This window comes from Mustela putorius, unplaced genomic scaffold, assembly GCF_011764305.1.
Source record: "Mustela putorius furo isolate JIRA1106 unplaced genomic scaffold, ASM1176430v1.1 tig00000765_pilon_pilon_pilon, whole genome shotgun sequence".
Lineage (NCBI taxonomy): Eukaryota > Metazoa > Chordata > Mammalia > Carnivora > Mustelidae > Mustela > Mustela putorius.
Window position 1 is genome coordinate 7,787,368 of NW_025421470.1, and position 24,621 is coordinate 7,811,988.

At 44.9% G+C, this 24,621-nt stretch overlaps 1 protein-coding gene across 2 annotated transcripts in view; it reads left to right on the top strand.

Annotated features, from left to right (window-relative positions):
• Positions 1-725: 725 nt before the first annotated feature.
• VPS26C (VPS26 endosomal protein sorting factor C) overlaps positions 726-24,621 on the top strand; it is a 44,061-nt gene continuing 20,165 nt past the window's right edge. The window contains exons 1-2 of one of the 2 annotated variants that reach the window (XM_013061291.2): positions 726-1,079; positions 8,389-8,443. In XM_013061291.2, the coding sequence (XP_012916745.1) occupies positions 8,423-8,443 (21 nt within the window). In that variant the 5' untranslated portion in view covers positions 726-1,079; positions 8,389-8,422. The remainder of the gene's footprint in view (positions 1,080-8,388; positions 8,444-24,621) is intronic. The other variant, XM_013061289.2, reaches the window with a different exon arrangement.

Consider the following 24,621-nt stretch of genomic DNA (forward strand, 5'->3'; position numbering starts at 1 on the left):
CGGGCTTACTGGAAAAGTCCTGGTTTAAAACACCTACGGGGAATTTTAGTTCAGTCAGAGCAGTGTGTTGCCTAACTCTGTACTGCTGCCCTGCCTGGAGGCCCCTCTGCCCCCAAACCAAGCTGTGTCTCGTGTCTGCTTCAGACAGCTCTGGCCGGGAATAAAAAGGAGGCCCGGCAGGTGCGGTCGGTCCACGCGCCGCCGCCGGGACGAGGGCCCGCGGGCCGCGCCTTCCAGCACTCTGCGCACCGCCATGAATATTCAGCACCGTCGCAGGCGCGCGCCGGGGGAGTACCCACAAGCCCCCGCGGCCCCGGCTCCCGGGTACGCGGCGCTGCGGCTCGGAGCCGGGCGAGGCCATCCGGCGCTTCCCCGAGATCTTGGCTCCCGGCCCAGCGGGAGCGGGAGCCGCGGGGGGGGGGGAGGGGGAGGCCGCGCCGCAGAGCCGAGGACGCCGGTCCTCAGAACCCCCGGGAGAGACCGGGGGAGGACTAGAGACGACGAGAGGAAGGAAACTGGGGCGGGAACGCACTCCCAAGCTATGACGACCTTAATGCCTACTCCTTAGCCCAGCGCCTGTGCGCCGCGCAGTCTGACGAGAGCCTCACCTCTCCGGCACAGGCAGGGCCCGCGCCGCGGCCACGAGACCGCCCACCACCGCGGGGCATGCCGGGAGATAGCCGTTTTCTTCTCCTCCTCCTCCCCCCGCCTCAGTAAACCAGGGAGGGGGGCATTTCCGGTGTTAGCGTCTTTACGGAAAGGGTGGGGCTGACCTGGTCCCGCCTCTCACGTCCGGCAGGGGCGGGGCGAAGAGTGACAGATCTTCAGCCTGCCCTAAGGCCCGCCCCTGCACCGGAAAAAGGAAGGCGGGGGAGTCGATCCGGAATCGCGAGCGAGGTCTCCAGAAACGGCGGCAGGCGGCCAGGAGAAAGGGGCGGGGCCGGCTCGGAGGGGCGGGGCGACTCGCCTTCCCTTCGGGTCACGCGCGTCAGGAAGTCGCTCCCTCAGCGGAGTAATCGAAAATGGGGACCTCCCTGGACATTAAGATTAAGAGAGCGAACAAGGTTTATCACGCCGGGGTAAGTAGGGTGGGCGGTCCTGCGGGTTCGGTCGTCGGCAGGGCCCCGCGCATTCCTGGGTGTCCCTGGGCCGGGCAGAGCGCTCTGCCAGGTGCGTCCCCGCCAGGTGTGCCCAGCGCGCGGCCCGCAGCCCTACAGGACCCCGGGCGGAGTCCCCGCCACGTCCTCCGGGGTGGGGGCCGGGGGGCCGGCGCCTGGGCTGCAGTGTTAACCGTCTGGCCCTCGGAACGTCCGCTCGGCCTTGGGTCCAGGGCTTGAGCTGTCCATTGAGGATTGGGGAGCTTGGTGTGCACATGCCCCCTTCCCTCACTCCCCACGCGACTGCAGAGGTCTTAATGAATGAAAGGCAGAATTCGCCTCGAAAACAGAACTAAACACTTCAGGGCCCGGCCAGCTCTAACACCATGCAGAAGCTACTCTTTTTTGTGTGTTCTCTGATGTTCAGAACGCATGGTATATTAAAATGCAAGTACAAAAAAAAATAAAAATCGTAATGATGGCATTAACAGATTTTGTGCCACTCGTCTATCATTTAACCTCCTCTGGCCTCAGTTTCCTTATTTGCAAAACGCGGATGATTCAAGGTTCCCTAATTTACATCCGAATCAGTCACCCTGGGAATTTTAAAGTGTGATTGCCCGGGTCCCACTCCCAGAGATATCCCTGATTGTACTGTGCAGCCAGTGTTGAAATCACAGCTGGCGCACACTGGAATAAAACTGAGAGGAGTGGCTGGCCCCGTACCGGCGGAGCAGCCTCAAAAGGGATTGAATACAGGGCAAAGATCATGAACAGATGCTAAACCCTTCTGCGTGCAACATTACAGGGGAAACCTGATGTTTACACAGATTCAGAGGGTCACCTCCCAAATTACTAATTTCAGAGGGAAAAAGCTGCCTTCATAATGGAGGAATCAGGTCATCACCAGTCTGGCCACGACTGACAGCATCACCTCACTATCACTGCTGATACTACTGACATTATGTTCTAGCATGATCACAGAGGGTTTGGCCTGATGCGCTGAAAAGGGAACAACTCTTCCATGTAGTATTCCTACCAAAAAGGTTCAACTTCAATCAACTCATAAGGAAGCAATCAGACATTTCCAAATTGAGGAACACTTTGAAATAACTGGCCTGCATTTTTTAAAAATGTGAATGTCATGAGAAAAGGGGAAGTTTTCTAGATTAAAAGAAACTAAAGGGATATGATAACCAAATACTGTGCATAATTGTTGACAAATTTGGTTATGGACTATATATTAAATAGTAGCTTTGTTTTGGTGCTAAATTTCCCTAGTGTGATATTTGTATTTTGGCTATGTAGGAGTATATGCCACATACTGAAGGATTCAGAAGTAAAATACGGCAATAACTAAATTTTGAATAATCAACCACAGATTGTGTGTGAATACGCATGTGAGATGAAGAGCGAGCAAACAGGGCCAAGTGTTAATAATTGACGACTCTAATGGAAAGCTGTATGTGTCTACTTTGTATTCTTTTTTTTTTTTTTTAAAGATTTTATTTATTAGCACTGGAGAGTAAAGCACAAGTAGGGGACAGAGAAGAAGAGGCAGGCTCCCCACTGAGCAGGGTTCCTGATGTAGGACTCTATCCCAGGACCCTGGGATCATGACCTGAGCCGAAGGCAGACGCTCAACTAACTGAGCCACCCAGGCACCCTTGTATTCTTTTTTAATAGCAGTTTTATTGAGATATAATTCAGATACCATAACATTTACCCATTTAAGGTATAGAATTCAGTGGTTTTAATATAGTCACAGAGTTGCTCAAATAATCACCGCCATTTAATTTTAGGACATTTTGATCCACCCAAGAAGAAACCTTGTACCCGTTAGCAGATATTCCTGGCATCACAGATGTGCTTTCAGTCTCCGTGGATTTGCCTGTTCTGGAAATTTCATATATGTGGTCTTTTGTGACTGGCTTCTTTGACTTAGCATTATGTTTTCAGTGTTCATACCTGTAGCATGTATCAGTTCCTGGTTCCTTTTTAAGCCTGAGTAATATTCCATTGTATGGGTAGACCATCTTTTATTTACCCATTCATCTGCTGAAGGACATTTATTTGGGTTGTTTTACTTTTTGGCTTATATGAATAATGCTACTATGAACATTCTAGTATGAGTGTTTGTGTAAACATGTTTTCATTTCTCTTGGATACAAATAGAGGAGTGAAATTGCTGGGTGATATGACACTTTAACTTTTTTTTTTTAAGATTTCATCTATTTATGTGACATAGAGAGATCACAAGTAAGCAGAGAGGCAGCAGAGAGAGAGGGGGAAGCAGGCTCCGTGCTGAGCAGAGAGCCTGATATGGGGCTTGATCCCAGGACCGCGAGATCATGACCCCGAGCCAAAGGCAGAGGCCTAACCCACTGAGCCACCCAGGCGCCCCAACTTTTTTTTTTTTTTTTCAAGAGAGCCAGCACATGCATGAGCTGGAGGGCTTGGGAGGGCAAAGGGAAAGAGAGTATCTTAAGCACGTGGAGAGTATCTCCACGCCCAGCTCGGAGCCCAACAGGAGGCTCTGTCTCATGACCCTGACATCATGACCTGGGCCAAAATCAAGAGTCAGACACTTAACTGACTGAGCCACCCAGGCGCCCTACTGTCTTTATCTTTTTGAAGGCCCACCAAGCTGTTTTCCAAAGCACCTGCGCTCTTGTACATTCCCCCAACAGTGTGTGAGGGCTCAGGTTTTGTTTTTTTTTTTTAAGATTTTATTTATTTATTTGACAGAGAGAGATCACAAGTAGTCAGAGAGGCAGGCAGAGAGAGAGAGGAGGAAGCAGGCTCCCCGCTGAGCAGAGAGCCCGACGCGGGACTCGATCCCAGGACCCTGAGATCATGACCTGAGCCGAAGGCAGCAGCTTAACCCACCGAGCCACCCAGGCGCCCGAGGGCTCAGGTTTTCTTTCTACTTTGTATTCTCATAACTTTTTTGCAGCTTGGAAATTCAAAATAAGAATTGGTGGAGGCAGTGATAGGAGACTATATGCATTTTCCTCTAATAATTATTATTTCATCAAAAACTCAACTTATTGTTTTCTGTGGTTTTAAATAATGGCACAAGTAACGGAAAGTACCTTTAGAAAAGCTGCAAGAACTGAAATCCTAAAGCTGATGCAGCTCTAAGTCCCCGTGGTTGACAGAGTTGAAGGTGGCGAAGCTTTGCGTAACCAGCGTGCATCCCTTGGTGCCATTAATGGGAACAGAATCTGCAGTGGCTGGCTTCTGGCGGTGTTTCTTAATCTTGTGTCAGGGAACCTTATGCGGCGATTATGAAAAAAAAAAATCAGCGTAACTTCTCCTAAACCTAAACTTCTCCTATGTATTATTTTGGAGTTCCCCCCCCACCCCCCCAAAAAGAAGGTTACTAGACAGGTAAGTCTAATCAGTCAGCAAGTATATATTTGGACCCATTTGCCTATGAGTCAGGTTTTAGACTCTGTGATCTGTGGCTCAGGATAGGGGGAGTAGGTGGCCCGTGCTGCCGTGGCTGCTTCCTAAACTCTAGGGGCAGGACTGTAGCTGGCCAGTTGCTTGATGGGCTCAGTGCTTGTGATGCAAGCGGAACTAGTCCACATTTTCCATGTTCTCTGTACATCTCAGCAGCACTGGGGAAGATTCCTTTACGAAGGATCTGACTTCTCAGCCGGTACCTGTAATTGTCGTAGTTGGTTTGATGTGGCCGCCATCTATGGTAGCCTGATCTTCAGGTGGTAGATGAGTGTCTTTCTTGCAAAATACATTTGCCTGTGTAGCTGCATAAAGCAGTCTTCTCAGGACATCTGGGTGGCTCAGTCAGTGAAGCGTCTGCCTTTGGCTCAGGTCCTGATCCCAGGTTGAGTCCGCGTTGGGTTCCTTGCTCAGCGGGGAGCCTGCTTCTCCCTCTGCCTCATGCTCCCCCTGCTTGTGTGCTTGCACAGGCTCTTTCTGACAAATAAATAAATAAAATCTCTTAAAAAATTAAAAACTATGACTTCTACTCAGAAAATGTACTGATTCTGTTACTGTGCTTTTCAGTGTTTTAGCTGTCATGAAAGCATTCGAAAATGGCTTTCATTCTGTGGATACCAGAGAACCTAAGTTACACTTGGGTTTAAAATTGGCATTTGGGGGATGCCTGGGTGGCTCAGTTGGTTAAGCAGCTGCCTTCGGCTCAGGTCATGATCCCAGCGTCCTGGGATCGAGTCCCACATCGGGCTCCTTGCTCCACAGGGAACCTGCTTCTCCCTCTGACTCTGCCTTCCACTTTGTCTGCCTGTGCTCGCTCTCGCTCGCTCTCTCTCTGACAAATAAATAAATAAAATCTTTAAAAAAAAAAAAAAAATTGGCATTTGGGTCTTTTCTTAGAAATAAAGTGCTTCTTGACAAAATGATGGATGTTAAAAAAAAAATCACTGTTGAATCATTTTAAAAACTATAAATGTAATACATGCCGTGTGAATGACTTAACATTTTCAGAAGGCTAGAAAGTGAAAAGTAAGTTCTTCCTCCTCTTTTCTCCTTTTCTGTCCCTGGAGGTGTTCCCTGACACTTCATAAGACTATGCCAGGCACTTCCTGTGAGGAATGGTGTACGTGTGCACACATGCACGCGCACACACAACTTGTTCTTTCTGCTTAACGGTGTATCCTTACCTTGGACCTCTGTCGGTCTCATCCTTTTTTAGGTTTTTATTAAATGCAAACAAATTTACTCGGGCAGTGTCTGATGATCTCATGAGGCTTGCAGGGCATAGAGAGAGACAGGTAAACACACAAAGAAAAGGTGATACAGCGCTCGAATAGGAGCATCTGTGGGATCTGATGCACACAAAGCAGGACATCGACGTTTAGGGGGAAGCCAGGGTCCTCTGGAGCCTCGCTGAGGTTGAACCTAAGGTTTGAAATATAAGCACCAGGCTGGGGTCTCCCTCCCACCAGAGACCACAAATGCCCCTGTTCATTCCCAGCAGGTGGAGCAAACAGGGTGGCAGAGTGAATGAGAACTCGAACTCGTGGACATTGGCAAAGCAGTCCAGATCCAGTGAAAGCTTTTGTTTCCTCTGCTTCCTGGGCTTTTCCAGTCATTTCTAGAATCTCATTTGGCAGCAGTTTTTTTGTTTGTTTGTTTCTTTTAAGATTTTATTTATTTATTTGCAGACAGAGATCACAGGTAGGCAGAGAGGCAGGCAGAGAGAGAGGGGGAAGCAGGTTCCCCACAGAGCAGAGAGCCTGATGTAGGACTCATCCCAGGATATTGAGGTCATGACCCGAGCCGAAGGCAGAGGCTTCAACCCACTGAGCCACCCAGGTGCCCCTGGCAGCAGTTTTTTAGAGGGATTTTACTTTATCATCTTTCCAGGTATTTCTTCCCTTTCCCTTGAATTTATTCGGCTCTCTTCCTGTTGTCTTTTACCTTCCTAAGTTGGCTGTTGAGCTTCTTAAATTGTAGCCTCCTCTTAAAAATGCAGACATTTCCCTCTAAGGACTGCTTTAGCTGCATCCCCCTGGGTCTTTTGTTTCTAGTCAGTTGAGTGGAGTTACTGTAAACTGGACCCCACGTAACCCTGCGCAGCTCCTGCCAGAGAGGGGCGTGGCCAGGAATGCCAGGGAGATAGGAAGAAGTGGAACTGCTCTGCCCCTGCGCTGCCTGGAGTCGCCGCTCCCAGGGACCCTGCTCAGGCCTCCTGGCACAGCAGCCTCACTGTCGAGACATGGGAAGACCCCAAAATAATGCTCTGCTGCCCTTTCTCATGAGATATGACTTTTGGCATTTTTATAATTGTTTCAAAATATCTTCCAATTAACATTATGGTTTTTTGTTTGATACCTGAATTGTTTACAAGTGTGTGTTTTCATTTCTGTTATAAAAACAACTCTCAGGCGCCTGGGAGGCTCAGAATAAGCCACCCACTCTGGATTTCAGCTCAGGCCATGATCTCAGGGTCATGGGATGGACCCCCCACATCAGGCTCCCTGCTCAGTGGGGAGTCTGCTTGTCCCTCTCCCCCTCCCCTAACTTGCACACTTGCTCTCTCGTGCACTGTCTCTCAAATAAATAAATCTTAAAAACAACTCTTACTCATAGACTTAAAATAATACTTACATTTAAATATAAATTTTAGGAAATTCCTTATAAGACAAGTATCTGGAACTAGCATGTGAGGTCATGGTGGAGCCCAGAAGTGCTAGGTGCAGTGGTCAGGAAAAGCCTCATCACGGAAAGTTTCAGTAATTATAGTAGTAACCTGTAATATGTCAGCAGCACATTTTATATATTCCTCTGTCATTGTGCTGATGAAACTTGTAATTAATTTGTTCTTTGAGTCTGCCTAACTAAAATACTGTTCTGCTTATATTTATATACCTAGGCCTGTCAGTAACTGCCCGCTTGGTAGGCACTCAAAAACCTTATTAATTGATAGTTGAGGCCTTAAAACATTTAAACAAAATTCATAAAGCTACTAGTTTTATAAATGCATTGATCAGAAAGGGAAAGCTAGGTCTTATAGGTACTGTATAGATTTTCCTTTGTAATTACAAATAATATTCCAGGCATAAATTCCAGAAGGTAATGGTAAGATTCTTATTTTGGCGTAGCCCCACAGCTACGCATGAACTTCCCATTACTTGTATTTGCTCTAGCACAATCATTTTTAAGAGAATGATTCAAATAATTGTGGACTTCCAAATTACTGTCAGTGTGATTCTCTTCAAATTCAGAAAGAGAAAATAATAGAATTTAATTCCTGGCATTTTCCATCATAATTTATACAGCTCAGAGTGAGTAGACCTTGCTCAGAGCTTGAAGCATTCTTGCCCTTCCACTCCGAGAGTCCTTCTCATTCAGTCCAGAAACTTGACCCATGTTTCCAAAGCCCCATGTATGGTACAAGATCATCAGGAATATGTGATTAAAAAAAATGTCCTGATTCCATATTTCTAGTGAATGTTTTAACATTCCATGGAAACAACTAATACTGGTGGTTTTTTTTTTTTTTTTGAAGATTGTATTTATTTATTTGACAGAGAGAAAGACAGGGAGAAAGGGAACAGGAGCAGGGGAGTGGGAGATGGAGAAGCAGGCTTCCCACTGAGCAGGGAGCCCAATGAGGGGCTCGATCTCAGGACCCTAGGATCATGACCTGAGCTGAAGGCAGACGCTTAACTGACTGAGCCACCCAGGCACCCAGTAATACTGTTTTATAACAACATATACTAGTATGCCCGTTTCCAATCACAGACAGCTTTAATCTCCGCTAACACTGAAGAATTCCACCCCCCTCCATTTTAAGGTTCAGAAGACTGAGACTCCAAGAACTCAGTGACATGCCAAGGGCACGGAGAAGAGTAAGTACTTGAAATCATGCCCCTGTATGCCTTCCCCAGGCCTTAATTTTGGTCATCTGTAGGATGGAGCTGATACCTATGCAAAGGTTTTGTTGTGAGTTTAGATAAGATGATGCTTTAAGACATTTTATTACAGGTTCTGACCCTTAGCAGGGGCTCAGATGGTGAGCGTTGATAACGGTGTGCCTTTCGGTAACGTCTAGTCGCTCAGAATTGCTGTGTCTGCCACAATGTGCATACGGAAGTTAGTACACTATCCAAGTGAGTGCGTATCAGATGCTTCTCAGCTCATTGGATGTCTGCCCATGGCCGACTTGGAGAAAGGAGGGCTAGTGCTCTAGGATCCCTGCTAGGGAGCATGGCAGGTTTGGGCACTGAGAGCTGACTGTGGTCCGGGTATGCCTTTATGCTTCCCCCACAGTGCAGGAGACGTGCTCCTGATCAAACAGTTTGGCTAAACAGCATTGGACATTATGTGATGTTTTCTGTTCACCGGAGGAACCTATTGCTTGAAAGAACCCTGTGGTAAATCTTACTGTAATGTAAATATGATTCATTTGTTTTTACAAATTCGGAATGTTTTGCTTTCTAAAATTCTGACACGTACTCGTGAAAGTGACACCGTTAAATATTGTGGTTCTGAAAATCATAAAGAGCTTTGCTATCCAGCGTAGCCCAGTGACAGTGATAAGGGATCTGTGCACAGCGGGCTGGTTACTGTTACAAGAACCTCTAGATTTTGTCTTCTTTGGCTTGTGTGTAATTTCCTGTTGAAAAGTTAAAGAGGAGGGGTGCCTGGGTGGCTCAGTTGGTTAAGCGTCTGCCTTCAGCCCAGGTCATGATCCTAGGGTCCTGGGATTGAGCCCCATCTGGTGGCTGGGGGGCGCGGGTCCCTACTCAGCAGGGAGTCTGCTTCTCCCTTTCCCGCTGTCCCTCTGCCCACTTGTGTTCCCTCTCTCTCAAAGAAGTAAGATCTTTAAAAAAAATTATAGAGGAAAAATCCTCTATGTAACAGTTCATCATTAGGAAGAAAAATTGCAAAACTAGAATGGTACGGAAAAAAAGAATGACTATTGTGCTTTGTACTGCTGGATTCTTGACACGTGACACCGGTCATTCCCGGTGACCGCTGTTGGAAGTACTTAGGGTACAAAAATGAGCCAGCAGGGATCCCAGGATAATCTGGGGGAGCTATGAACCTTTTAGGAATTGCTGTCATCCCAACCTTGAGTTGGGTCTCTTCTCTTGAATAATCGAATGCTCCTGAAAAGGCCTGTCTCCTAAATCATAACCTAACCCTGGTGCCCTGCAAGGGAGGCATTTTCAGAATTACCCAAGCGCGTTTGAAAACTGGGTGCAGTAAAATGATTCATGTAGTTCTTCCTTTGGTGTTTGTGACAGCACGTTTTGTACTGGCCCAAGCATTAGTAAAGCCTGCCTGGCCACTGTGGGTGTGGGGGTTTCTGGACTGCAGCCGGGGGACACCAGGGACACCCCTGACTCCCAGCAGGCTGCTCTGACTCCAGCAGGCTGGTTGGGTTTCCTCTGCCTTCCTCTTGCTGCTAGTCCCCAGTTAGGACCTCCTGACCTTGAGTTCCGGGTGTGGATCTCCTGACCTTGCAGCATCCTGGGTCTGCCGGTGGAGCTAGCCACACCCTCCCCGTGGGCTCACGCTGCCCTTAGCCCACCCTGCTTCCAGCGGTGATTGTCCCCCAGCGCTGACCTCCCGGTCTGGAGAGCCAGTGACACAGGCAGGTTTTAGGGAGATGGCACCTCTCTTCTCTTGTTCGCCCTCTTGACTCCTTCTTCACGACTGCTCCAACCTGAGTTATCAGAGAGCTCCTTCTCCAGCTCCTGTGAACCATGCCTCACTCACTCGCTCAGCTTTAGGCCGAGCTGCCCTGACTCCTGGCTGTCCCTCCCCGCGGTCCTTGGCCCCTCCTGCTTCCACTGTTCTTCCTGCACCTCTGCCCACCCTGCTTGTTCTCTGCCCTCCTAGCGCAGGCATATTCTGGAAAGGTTGTAAGTTCAAGTCCGTTTTCCATCGGCTTTCCGCTGTCATTTCAGCTACACTTTGGGAGTTTTTAACCCCCTCGCTCCAAATATCTCTTCATCTCATTCAGTGTTCTTTTTCATCAAGTAGTCCTGGCATGAATGGAGTTCTTTTCGTAGACAGACCTATGACCTCACCCCCACCCCTGCTTCCTTTTCTTGGCTTCAACTTTTGTTCAGAAAACAGTTACTTGGTAGCCATTGGGCAGGTGGGCTGACCCCTTTCCCCTCCCTGTGAGCAGGTGAAGACGTGGAAATTTCAGAAGAGCATCATGCCCGAGAGTATGGTGCCAACAAGAAAATCACAGTGTTCCGAAGCTCCGAAATAAACGTTGTTTTGTCTGGATGGAGAGTTTAAGGAGCCTTCAGTTAGCACAGTGGCTGGCTTCAGAGCCACCAGCATTCCCAGTGTGTGGTGGGAGATCCAGGGTGTGGGGCTCTGTGGTGTGTGGGTACTACTGTTCTCTGGCCATGGGGTGTGGGTCCTTTGAGATGCTTTCCATACAGACACAAACAGGTAAAGAGCCAGCTGTTGTGCAAATACTTTTGTAGAGGGAAAAGTTCCTATCAGTTTCGGTTATTGTCTTCCACCTGCACACAAGACTTTCCGGACACATCTGTACGCTGAGCAACTCTTCAAAAGACTGTCCTGGTCTTCCATGGTCTATATTGAAGAGAAAGTCTACTTTCTCACTCACAGGCAGAAGAACATTCAGGCTCAGAGCAATGGTGCCTTTCTCCAGGTGATGGAAAATATATATTACCTTTCACTTCGAAAAGCAAAGTGGGTGTTTCCTTATAAACAGCTTGAGAAGATGAACAGCATTGTTTAGGATAAAGATTTTCCCCCAGAAATGTAAGCAGTGGAACTCTTCTTAGTAAATGAAATCTTATATAGAATTCTAATATACCAATTTTTATAATATCAAAGTAGTCTTTTGTTTTGTTTTATTTAAAGATTTTATTTATTTATTTGACAGAGACCACAAGTAGGCAGAGAGGCAGGCAAAGAGAGGGGGAAGCAGGCTCCCTGCTGAGCAGAGAGCCTGATGTGGGGCTCAATCCCAGGACCCTGAAATCATGACCTGAGGCGAAGGCAGAGGCTTAACCCACTGAGCCACCCAGGAGCCCCTCAAAGTAGTTTGTTTTATAGGCATATAAAATGAGAGCTTTTCCATTTGAAGCGACTCCCTCCCCCCCACTCCCTGCCTTCCCCAACTCATCCTCAAATCCCAAAGTGGCTGCTGAGGTGTCTGCACAGGCCTGGGGTCCCGGGGGCTCACAGTTTGGAAAGTACTGGTTGTATGATGTAGTGACCGGCCAGAGCCAACAAGGTTGGAGTTCTTCATACCATCCCATTTTCTTTTGTCTTATGCCAAAATTTAAAAGCTCTGTTAACTTCCAGGTTTAATACAGGGCCTGCCACCAGGCTGAAAACATTTTGCTTTTATTCACTGGAGGATTTAAATCAAAGAACAGGGGCCCCTACTCCATACAGATTACAGACCCACCATTGTCACCTCGCTTCTGCCAAGTTCCTCCTTGACAACCTGCTCACTTGGGCTGGAAGTCCCAGCAGAAGCCAGTGGGATCTGGCCACCCTTGTAGTTGGTTTCCTTATTGGTGTTTGAACTTGCCTTGGGAAGGACAATTTGAGGTTGTCAGTGGCCTTTGATTCTTGCTAGATACTGTACCTGTTCATACTCTTCTGACCCTGGATGCTGAAGCTTGGAAAGAGTGTGCCTCTGAGAAACCGAGGGCTTACATGAGCTGTCCTCCTGGCTGTTGGGCAGGATCTCCTGGTTTCTGACTCAGACACATGTGCTTTCTAATGATCACTGGGTCCTGTTCATCCCTATCACCATTGTGTCCTCTGTGCTGACATTCTTCTCTGTGCTTATGGTTTTCTGTCACACATCTGGCATGATGGCAGCCAAAAATTGGTCTGCCTTTGTTTTTTGTTTTTGTTTTTGTTTTTGTTTTTAAGCGATGATGCTTTTTAAAAAAATTTATTTTTTATTTATTTTCAGCATAACAGTATTCATTATTTTTTCACCACACCCAGTGCTCCATGCAATCCGTGCCCTCTAGAATACCCACCACCTGGTACCCCAACCGCCCATCCCCCCGCCACTTCAAACCCTTCAGATTGTTTTTCAGAGTCCATAGTCTCTCATGGCTCACCTCTCCTTCAAATTTCCCCCATTTCCCTTCTCCTCTCGAACTCCCCATGTCTTCCATGCTATTTGTTATGCTCCACAAATAAGTGAAACCATATGATAATTGACTCTCTCTGCTTGACTGATTTCACTCAGCAGAATCTCTTCCAGTCCCGTCCATGTTGCTATAAAAGTTGGGTATTCGTCCTTTCTGATGGAGGCATAATACTCCATAGTGTATATGGACCACATCTTCCTTATCCATTCATCTGTTGAAGGGCATCTTGGTTCTTTCCATAGTTTGGCGACCGTGGCCATTTCTGCTATAAACATTGGGGTACAGATGACCTTTCTTTTCACTACATCTGTATCTTTGGGGTAAATACCCAATAGTGCAATTGCAGGGTCATAGGGAAGTTCTAATTTTAATTTCTTGAGGAATCTCCACACTGTTCTCCAAAGAGGCTGCGCCAACTTGCATTCCCACCAACAGTGTAAGAGGGTTCCCCTTTCTCCACATCCCCTCCAACACATGTTGTTTCCTGTCTTGTTAATTTTGGCCATTCTAACTGGTGTAAGGTGGTATCTCAATGTGGTTTTAATTTGAATCTCCCTGATCGCTAGTGATGATGAACATTTTTTCATGTGTCTGATAGCCATTTGTATGTCTTCATTGGAGAAGTGTCTGTTCATATCTTCTGCCCATTTTTTGATATGATTGTCTGTTTTGTGTGTGTTGAGTTTGAGGAGTTCATTGTAGATCCTGGATATCAATCTTTTGTCTGTACTGTCATTTGCAAATATCTTCTCCTATTCCGTGTGTTGTCTCTTTGTTTTTTTGACTGTTTCCTTTGCTGTGCAGAAGCTTTTGATTTTGATGAAGTCCCAAAAGTTTATTTTCGCTTTTGTTTCCTTTGCCTTTGGAGACATATCTTGCAAGAAGTTGCTGTGGCTGATATCGAAGAGATTACTGCCTATGTTCTCCTCTAGGATTCTGATGGATTCCTGCCTCACATTGAGGTCTTTTATCCATTTTGAGTTTATCTTTGTGTACGGTGTAAGAGAATGGTCGAGTTTCATTCTTCTACATATAGCTGTCCAGTTTTCCCAGCACCATTTATTGAAGAGACTGTCTTTTTTCCACTGTATATTTTTTCCTGTTTTGTCGAAGATTAATTGACCATAGAGTTGAGGGTCCATATCTGGGCTCTCTACTCTGTTCCACTGGTCTATGTGTCTGTTTTTATGCCAGTACCATGCTGTCTTGGTGATCACAGCTTTGTAATAAAGCTTGAAATCAGGTAATGTGATGCCCCCAGTTTTATTTTTGTTTTTCAACATTTCCTTAGCAATTCGGGGTCTCTTCTGATTCTTTATATGGAAAACCCAAAAGACTCCACCCCCAAACTACTAGAACTCATACAGCAATTCAGCAACGTGGCAGGATACAAAGTCAATGTACAGAAATCAGTGGCTTTCTTATACACTAACAATGAAAATACAGAAAGGGAAATTAGAGAATCGATTCCAGTTACTATAGCACCAAGAACCATAAGATACCTGGGAATAAACCTAACCAAAGAGGTAAAGGATCTGTGCTCGAGGAACTACAGAACACTCACGAAAGAAATTGAAGAAGACATAAGAAGATGGAAGACCATTCCATGCTCTTGGATTGGAAGAATACACATTGTTAAAAAGTCTATACTGCCTAGAGTAATCTATATTTTTAATGCCATTCCGATCAAAATTCCACCGGTATTCTTCAAAGAGCTGGAGCAAATAATCCAAAAATTTGTATGGAATCAGAAGAGACCCCGAATCACTAAGGAAATGTTGAAAAACAAAAATAAAACTGGGGGCATCACGTTACCTGATTTCAAGCTTTATTACAAAGCTGTGATCACCAAGACAGCATGGTCTGCCTTTGTTTTTTTTTTTTTTTTTTTAAAGATTTTATATATTTGTCAGAGAGAGCGAGCGAGAGCGAGAGCGAGCACAGGCAGACAGAGTGGCAGGCAGAGGCAAAGGGAGAAGCAGGCTCCCTGCGGAGCAAGGAGCCCGATATGGGACTCGATCCCAGGACACTGGGATCACGACCTGAGCCGAAGGCAGCTGCTTAACCAACTGAGCCACCCAGGCGTCCCTCTGCCTTTGTTTTTATCAGAAAAGATCATTTAAGGGTGTGGGTGGCTCAGTCAGTTAAGTGTTTGCCTTGGGCTTAGGTCACGATCCCAGGGTCTGGAATCGAGTCCCTGTTGGGCTCCCTGTTCAGGGGGGAGTCGCTTTCTCCCTCTCCCTCTACCCTTCCCCATGCTTGTGCTCTCTCTCTCAAATAAATTAGTAAATAAATTCAAATAAATAAATCTCAAATAAATTAATAAAAACTTAAAAAAAAAAAAAAGAAAGAAAGAATGTCATTTAAGACCATACTCAAAAACCCAAATTGCCTTCTTTGGGAAAGGAAGAGAAGTCCCATCAATGAAAAGTAAGGGATAAAAGGGCAGAAATTGCTCTCTTCCGTGATAATCAGGAAAGAGGGCACCTGGGTGGCTCAGTTGGTTGAGCGACTGTCTTTGGCTCAGGTCATGATCCCGGACTTCCAGGATCGAGTCCCGCATCAGGCTCCCAGCTCCTTGGGGAGTCTGCTTCTCCCTCTGACCTTCTCCTCTCTCATGCTCTCTCTCACTCATTCTCTCTCAAGTAAATAAATAAAATTTAAAAAAAAAAATTTTTTTTTCTTAAAAAAAAAATCAGGAAAGAAACACTTAAATTTTAAAACGATCTGGTAGTGTTCTTTAAAAAAAAGGCGGGGTTGCCTGGGTGGCTCAGTGGGTTAAAGCCTCTGCCTTCAGCTCAGGTCATGATCCCCGGGTCCTGGGATCGAACCCCGCATAGAGCTCTCTGCTCAGCAGGGAGCCTGCTTCCTCCTCTCTCTCTGCTGCCTCTCTGCCTACTTGTGATCTCTGTCTGTCAAATAAATAAATAAAATCTTTTTTTTAAAAAAATGGTTGGTAGTGTTAATTTGACCATACTTTTCAGATTTAAAAAATGTCCATGTTTTCACTTGCCGAGAGAATTTGAGTAATAGGAAGGAGTGACCCCCTCCTTCACTGCTCCATGAGTGTGCCTGAGAATTGGCACTGGACATTCCCAGCCTCCCACAGTCTGGTCCTGGGGTCCCCATGGGCAGGATGCCCGCCATGGGCAGGGTGCCCGGGCGCCACTGGGCCGCCTGGAGCAGAGACCGCTGCCGCGCTGGGGAGCACGGTCGGCCCTGTGCTCTCTGGTCCCGCGCCTGCCTGTCAGCAGCCCCATGGGCCTTGCTCCACTCACCTCTGGGCGCAGGCTCTGCCTTGGACTTGGTGATCTGCGGTTTTTCATACGTGAGCTCACTCTGACCGGGATTCAGTTCGGTGGCTGTTGGAGTTGTTCATTATGTAAGTGGGCTGGCTATTCAAAGCATTTTCTTTGGCCAACTCCCTGTGTTCCACGGTCATTACTTTGGCATATAATTAGGGCAGCTCCCAGCCTCCTGTAATCGGAGCTCCCCAAAACTCTCGGTTTACAGTCCCGAGTCCTCACATTCACTTACACCAGTAGTTCAAACAAATGTCAGCGTTCCAAACTTTCCACGAGTTTTATGTTATTAAAATCTGAAATCCAGTAATCTCTGTTAACTCGCAGTTTTACCAATAGGTAGTATCCAAGCCCTGCAACCACACAGCACACCAGGAACCTAATGTAACACTCCCACGCAAAAGACTACATATTTACTTTTAAAAGTTTTACTTTTGGGACGCCTGGGTGGCTCAGTCGGTAAAGTGTCTGCCTTCCGCTCAGGTCACGATCCCGAAGTCCTAGGATTGGGCTCCCTGCTCAGCAGGGCGTCCCCTACTTCTCCCTCTGCCCTCCCCTCCCCCAACCCCACAACTGCTCGTGTTGTCTTGCTCATTAGATCTCAAATAAATAAGTCTTAAAAAAAAAAAAAAGTTTTTTTTGTGACTAGTATTGGGCAATCTTATTTTGCCCCTTCTAAACTTTCACTCAGGGCTCAGATTTCTTTCGCAGACTCTGAAGAAAGTTTCAGAACTAGAAATTTCAGAGATACCTACATTGGACAATTGCCATGAATTTTGTTGGTTCGTTTTACTTAGTATTTGCACCTGTACTTACACTGTGCTATACCTAGAAGAAACCTGCTGTCTTTCACCATAGTAGAACAGCGTCAGAATGCAGGACTGAAATGTGAACCCCTGGGACACTGGGGGGGCTCAGGCAGTTAAGCATCCATCCGAATCTTGGTTTCAGCTCAGGTCGTGATCTCAGGGTTGTGAGACTGAGCCCCACGTCGGCCTTCACACTCAGCACAAGGGCTGCTTGGGATTCTCTGTCTAGCCCTCTTCCCCCAACCCCAGTCATGCTCATTCTCTCCCTAAATAAATAAATAAATAAATAATAAATAAAATGTAAGCCCCTGAGAGCAGCAGCTTTGTCTCTTTTGTCCCCTGCCCTGTCCCTAGTACCGGGAACAGTGTTGCTATTATGCCTGCTGTTTTGGCGGCATGCATACGTAAGCCAAACAAAATCGGGATCTCAGTATTTTGTTACAGTTCCATTGCTAGCAAACTGATTGCTTTTCATAGATTTTTACTTAAATATTAGCCACTTTCAGACTGTGACCCTGTCACCAAGAAAGTAGGATGACCGTATTTCCTGCCATACTTGATCATCTCTGTAGGTTTCTGAATCGAGGCTATCACACACAATAGATTACTCTCCAGTGTAGAGCTCTTTGGAGACCATAACCACCACCACAGTCCAGATGTGGAACAGTTCTGACCCTCCCGAATTCCCTGTGTCCCCTATAGTCTGCTTTCCCCCCATCCTCCGCCCCTCCTAGTCACTGGCAATTTCTGATCGACTTTCAGTCAGTCTGGCTGTCCTTTTCCATAGTATCTTGTGAGTAGCATAACTGTGATTATATAATAAGTAGCCTTTTGAATCTGGCCTTACCGCATGGCATAATGCCTTTGATACTCTCAGATTGTTGCGCGTATCACTAGTTTGTTATGTTCTGTTGCTGAGTTGTCTTCTCTGGTATGAATGTATCACTGTGTGTTCGGCCGTGCACCTGTTGAAGGACATTCGGGTGATTTGGAATAAAGCTACTAGAAACGTTTGCGTACAGATTTTTTGTGTGGACATAATCTTTCATTTCACTTGACTAAAATCTAGGAGTGGGATTGTTAAGTACCATTATGGATTTCAGTGACAGATTGGAGATGACACAGTCTCTTCAAATTTCTCCTTTCTGGAAGTTTCAGTAAACACCACATACTATTGGCCATTATTGACTATGTGGAAAAATATCTGGTGATGATTTGTTCTCTTTTTCAAACAAGACAGAAAACAATTGTGATACAGAATTGTGAGCTGGATGGGGGTACCTAACAAGTTGAAATCCCTCTAATGATTCTGATTTCTGTTTTCCAACCAAAACGGATCTTTTGAGTGCAACTAAGAAAGACTAGTCTTTCAACAGTTGTCTTAGCAATTAGTTAGTCTAACTTTTGGTTTCCTGCCCAGATCACTGATTTATCTTGTGATTTTGTTGTGCATTTGATTTCTCTGTGGATATATGGAGGGGCACCCCACTCTTGGTGTACAAGATCTCCAGACCAACTATGGGAGGATCCCAGGTGGTTCTGAGTACTGGCCCAGTGTTAGGAAGGAGGGACTTGTTTGGGAATGCAGGGGATTCTTGGGAACAGTGATAGCTCTCGTGCTGCTGGGACCATCAGAAAGGAGAGACATTGGAGAGAGAACGGCTGAGGCATTAAGTAAGAGGCTTTTGCTTCTTCAGCAGTTGTGTTCAAGTCCAAAGCAAGAGATAATCCCCGGAAATGGGACTTTCTAGCACAGTCTTTAGATCTTTTCCCAAGGTGAGCAATATGCCCTTGGGTTATCAGAATTTAAAGCACTTAGATCCTTGTACATTTAGGTCCAGAGGCCGCCCATTCTGGAATTAATCTTACTTTATAGTTGATTTATTATGTATTATGTTAATAGTTAATCAGTTCACATGGCTTAAATTCATTAGTTTTAAGATGGACACATCTACCCCTCACCATCCATCATGGTCCTCTCCATGGGGTAACCAAAAGCTATCAGTTTCTTGTGATTCCTGCCAAAGATATTTTATGCATGTATAAGTATTAAATATGTACAAATGGCAACATTTTTTTCCCACAGTGATGTAATATGCAGCCTTAAAAAAAAAGAACGTGGGAGCACCTGCGCGGCTCAGTGGGTTAAGCCTCTGCCTTCGGCTCAGGTCATGATCCCAGGGTCCTGGGATCGAGCCCTGCATTGGGCTCTCTGCTCAGCGGGGAGCCTGCTTCTCCCACTCTCTCTGCCTGACTCTCTGCCCACTTGTGATCTCTCTCTCTGTCAAATAAATAAGTAAAATTTAAAAAAAAAAAAAAAGAACATGTATGTACTAATGTGAACGATCTTCAGGAAATCATTCAAGGGAAGAACCACCATTTTCCATTGTTGGAATTTAGGTTGTTTACAGTCTTGTTACTACAAACAGCATTGTCCTGAATAACCGTGTTCATAAGTCGTTTCACCTGTACCAGTATATTTGAGGAAAATTCCTAAAATGGAATTGCTGGGCCCAGGTGTTTGTAAAATGCCTTTGGTATCGCCAGATGTTATTTACAAGGTCATGGTATTCCAGACTCCTGCCGGAAACATCTTAGAGTGCCTGTAGCCACCTCCCCTAACACAATATCCTCAAATATTTTAGTCTTTGGTAATCTGATAGGTATGATAGTTTTAGTTGTTATTTTTCATATTATTCTTGAGATTGGGCATATTTTCATATTTGCCTGTTACACTGAGTTGCACAAATTCCCTGGTTTAACATTTATATAAGTGATATCACTCCTGATCACTTTTTTTTTTTTTTAACTCCTGATCACTTTTAAGAAACAAACTTAATTTGGCATTGTATTTGTAGTAGTATTTATTTATTCAGAGTTGTGAGTCACTTGGGTATGATAAAAGCTATCCCAAATGGTTTCTTCTAACATTTTGGTTGTTTGTGTAAAAATATTGAAGTCTTTGACACATTGTGAAGTCCCCATGTACGAAGGCTTGCAGTATGGCTCCCACTTAATTTTTATTTTATTTTTTTCCAGTTCTCTGGCCAGTTTTCCAGTATCATTTAGTGACTCTTCCCTCTTTTCCTCTGGATTTAAAATGCTACTTTTATCACCTGTTAAATTCTCCTACTATCTGGGTCTATTTCGGGACTCCTCCATTTTGTTCTGTTGACCTCTCACGCTGCACGTGCCCTGCACCACACGTTGTAAATTATCGTGGTGATGTCATATCTTACAGAGCTAGTCTCCTTCCTCTTCTCTTCAACATTCATTGACTATTCTATAAGAATTTTCAAATCCATTTATCTGGTCTATATCATCCCTCCACATAGCCCCCCAAAGAATTATTTTCTTTAGGATTCTATTATCTTTATAGACTTAACTTTAACCCACTGAGCCATCCAGGCGACCCCCCCCCACATTTTTTTAAGATTTTATTTAACTTAAGGAAGGTAGACACACTAAGGGTGTTAAAACTTTGTATTCAGGGCCGCCTGGGTGGCTCAGTTGGTTAATTCAGCTCAGGTCATGATCTTAGGGTCCTGGGGTGGAGCCCTTCCTTGGGGGGGGGGGGTCCCTGCTCAGTGGGGAGCCTGCCCATGCTTTCTCGCTCTCTCTCTCTCACTTTCAAATAAATAAAATCTAAACAAAAAACAAACAAACAAAAAAACCCTGTATTAAAAAACATGGTATGGGGGCGCCTGGGTGGCTCAGTTGGTTGAGCGACTGCCTTCAGCTCGGGTCATGATCCCGGACTTCCAGGATCGAGTCCCACATCGGGCTCCCAGCTCCTTGGGGAGTCTGCTTCTTCCTCTGACCTCCTCTCTCATGCTCTCTCTCACTCATTCTCTCTCAAATAAATAAATAAAATCTTAAAAAAAAAAAAAAAGAAAGAAACATGGTATGGCTTTCCATTTGTTTTGTGCCCCTCAGCTATGTTTTAAAATTTTTTGTCTTATCAGTGTTTTGGTCATTTCCCGTTAATTTATGATATTTTAACTTTCAGTTGCTTTTGAAAATTAAGACTTTTCTTTCAAACTGTTTTCTCATTGTTTTGTACATGATGCCTTATTAATTTCTGTGCATTAATTTTATACCAGCTGTCTTCCTGCTATCCCCTTCGTGTTGATAGTCTTCAGTGAACTCTCATGGGTTCTTTCAGGCATACAGTCGTATGACCTACAGATAATGACCATTTTACTTTCTCCTTTTCAATTTTCTTACTATTTCTCTAGTTTCATTACATTAACTAGTACTTACAGTCCATTAATAGTGGTGACAGGGTTCATCCTTATTCTTGATTTAAATGTAGTGTATCTCAATTCCCATCAAGTTTGATGCTGGCTTTTGGGAAAGATTGATCTGTTTTGTCACGTTGAGGAAGTATCCTTATGTTACTGAGAATTTTATGAAGAATGGATATTACATTTTAGCAACTGACTTCTCAGCATCTCTAGAGACGACTATGATTTTTCTCTGGAGAGCTATTAATATAGTGAGTTGTATTAATAGTTTTTGTTAATAATTGAGCTATCCATTCTTTCCCGTACTAAATCCCATGGGATTATGGTGTGTTATTCCTTTAAGTTGTTCCTAGGTTGTATGTGTTAATATTTTATATAGGACCTTTGCATTGACATTTATAAGTGAGAAAAGTCTAGCTTTCTGTGGAAATGGGTATGTGTATAGGTTTTGTCTTTTGGTGTTATTATTATATTTGCTTTATTTTTTAACTTTTAATTTTTAATTTTATTTATTTATTTATTTTTAAAAAGATTCTATTTATTTATTTGACAGACAGAGATCACAAGTAGGCAGAGAGGCAGGCAGAGAGAGAGGAGGAAGCAGGCTCCCTGCTGAGCAGAGAGCCCAATGCGGAGCTCGATCCGGAGCTCGATCCCAGGACCCTGGGATCATGACCTGAGCTGAAGGCAGAGGCTTTAACCTACTGAGCCCCCCAGGCGCCCCTAATTTTAATTTTTTAAGAAAGATTTGATTATTATTTATTTGCGATGGAGAATGAGAGAGCAGGAGCAGGGGAGCAGAAGGAGAGGGAGAAGCAGCCTCCCACTGAACAGGGAGCCCCAATCCTGGGGCTCCGGGATCATGACCTGAGCTGAAGGCAGACACTTAACCAGCTGAGCCACCTAGGTGCCCCGTGATTTGGTTTATTTATTTATTTTTTTAAAGAAGTTCCTTCCTTTGTCTGTTTTGGAGTAGTTTAATATTGGAATTTTCTGTTCTTTACATATTTGGGGATGATCTCTGAAGCTCTCTGGGTATGGTGCAGGACTTACTTTCAAATTTCTCTATTTTTTCTGCAGTGACCAATTTGCTTAGGTTTCATGATTCATTTATGGTTAGTTTAGGTTAATTATATTTTCTTAGAATAACTCACTCCTTCAACTTTTCACATTGACTCACATGCAGCTGAACAACGCATTCTTTTATTCTTTTAATTTCCTCTAGATCTCTGATATTTCCCGCTTATTTCTTATTTTGGAAATTTATGTGTGCTTTCCTCTTTCTTTATTCTTGATTAGTTGAATAACTTGCTTTGCTATTTTTTTCCCTAAAAAAAAGAACTGTTGAACTTATTTACGGGCCAGCCTGGTCAATTTTTGTGCATGAACCATGGACACAAAAAGGAGTGTAGCCCCGCCGGAGTGGGGGGGGGGGGTTCCACCTGCGCCGATTAGTCATACGTAATTGACATGTCACGGAAGTCCTTTATATCTTTGCTCCTTCTTGTCCTTTTATCTGTACTGAGCTAAGGGGGTAAATTAACATCTCGTGCAGTGGATGTGTTTTCCTCAGTTTCTCCTGGTGTCCCCTGTGGTTTCTGCGTTCAGATGTCAGTGCCACGCTCCTCGGTCGCTGGGAATCACGCCGCGGGTCCTCACCGCGATGGAGCTGCTGGGAACGGCACAGTGCCTCCTTTGTCTCCTTCCGTCCTTCCTGCGCTGAACTCAGCCTGGTCCGATGTGAAGATTACAGCCTGCGATTGATTGCTTCGCCCTCGCTTCCTGGTCCTTTGCTTAGCCTTTCTTCTTCTTGTAGGTGCTTCTCTGTCATACAACAGAAAACTGGGTTTTGCTTTGAGATAGAATCTCAATGTCTGTTTCTGATAGATGTTAATTTAGCCCATTCATTAATATGACATGTGTTTGGCATTACTTCTGTCGCTGCTGCTTTGGTGTCACTTGAGGGGATGGTTTTTTTAAGTAGCTTTTAAAACTTCTTCCTCTCTCCAGCCTTCTTTGCTTGGCTTTATGCTGTTTATATGATTTTCTAATACTTTGGAGTTTTATTTGTTATAATTGTTACCCTCACAACTTTTTATTATGCCCTACATCTGCTCTGTTTTAGATGTTAGTTATTAACCCCCTCCTGAGAGCAATGATGAAATCACTGCATTTCCTCTTCTTTCCTTCTTCCTTTCTTCTCTTCTCCCAACGCGTCTAAGTTACTTACAAATACCACCTTTTCTGGTATTCACCTTTGTGAAGTTTATTTGAACTCTGTGATTTGATTTGTTAACTTTAGATCAGGACTGTCCAGTACAGCTCTCCGCGGTGATGTGCAGGTCCTGTTTATCTGCCGTCTGTTGTGATAGCCACTGGCAAGAAAGTGGTTTTTAAGCACTTGAATATGTGGCTGATACAACTGAGGGGCTGAACTTAAATTTTATTTAATATAAATTTGAGTTTAAATAACCACATATAGCTAGTGGCTGCCGAATTGGGGAGCATGGGTTGTCTTTTTTCTTTTTAAGTTTATTTATTTATTTAAGTAATCTGTACACCTGCATGAGGCTCGAAGTCATGACCCCGGGATCAAGAATCACATGCTGCTCCAACCGAGCCAGCCAGGCACCCTGGAGAGCATGGTTTTCATGGAGTATTTGTCAGCCGCAGCTGTGAGAGGTGTGTGTTGGGGGGAAGCAGGTTCATTGTGCTACCTCCCACATTCTCGCTCCCTTCCTTTCCCAGCTAGCATTATTACTTCAGTCATTTCTACACTGTTGGGGCCTTGTATTTTGCATTCTTTTCTCCTACCATCATCATCACGTATCTCCTTGTTTTATTAGAGTTAAATGGATTCAGTCTTTACAAGTAGTTTTTTTTTTTTTTTTAAACAGTTTTTCTAGCCATCCCATGGATGCTTATAGTCCACTATATAGTAAATTCCTCGAGGAGGATTTTCACACAGCACTGCTTGGGATTTATTTCTGCACATTTAAAACTCCTTTATAGTAGAGTGACTGTTTAGGTGGGTATAAAATTCTGTGATCACGCTGTGTTCATTGAGCATAATGGGCATTGCTGTACCTTCATTTTGAATTGTGTCTTGCTATGGAAATGTCTGGTTTTTCTCCCCTTTGGTGAGTGAGTTATCTTTTGGCCTGACTCCTAAAGGATTCTTTCTTTTTCGAGGTAGAATAATTTTACTAAAATCTGTCCTTTTCTTGACCATTCCTGATACATTTACCCTTTCAGTATTTAAGATTTTATTTATTAGAAAGAGAGAGAGCACAAGCATGAATTGGGGGTAGGGGCAGAGGGGGAGGGAGAAGCAGACTCCCCGCCAAGCAGGGAGTCTCAGCTCTGAGTACAGGCAAGGATGCGTCAGTGTGTGGAAAATTACAGAGAGGAGACATTGGGCTCAAAGTCTAAGAGCGGATTCTGGCTAAACCAACCCAACAGGATTCTTGCTGAAGGCAGGCCAGGTGACAACCTCAAATGGGGCACTGGGGGAGGATGAGAAACCCAAGCAAGGGTGATCAGATATGGGG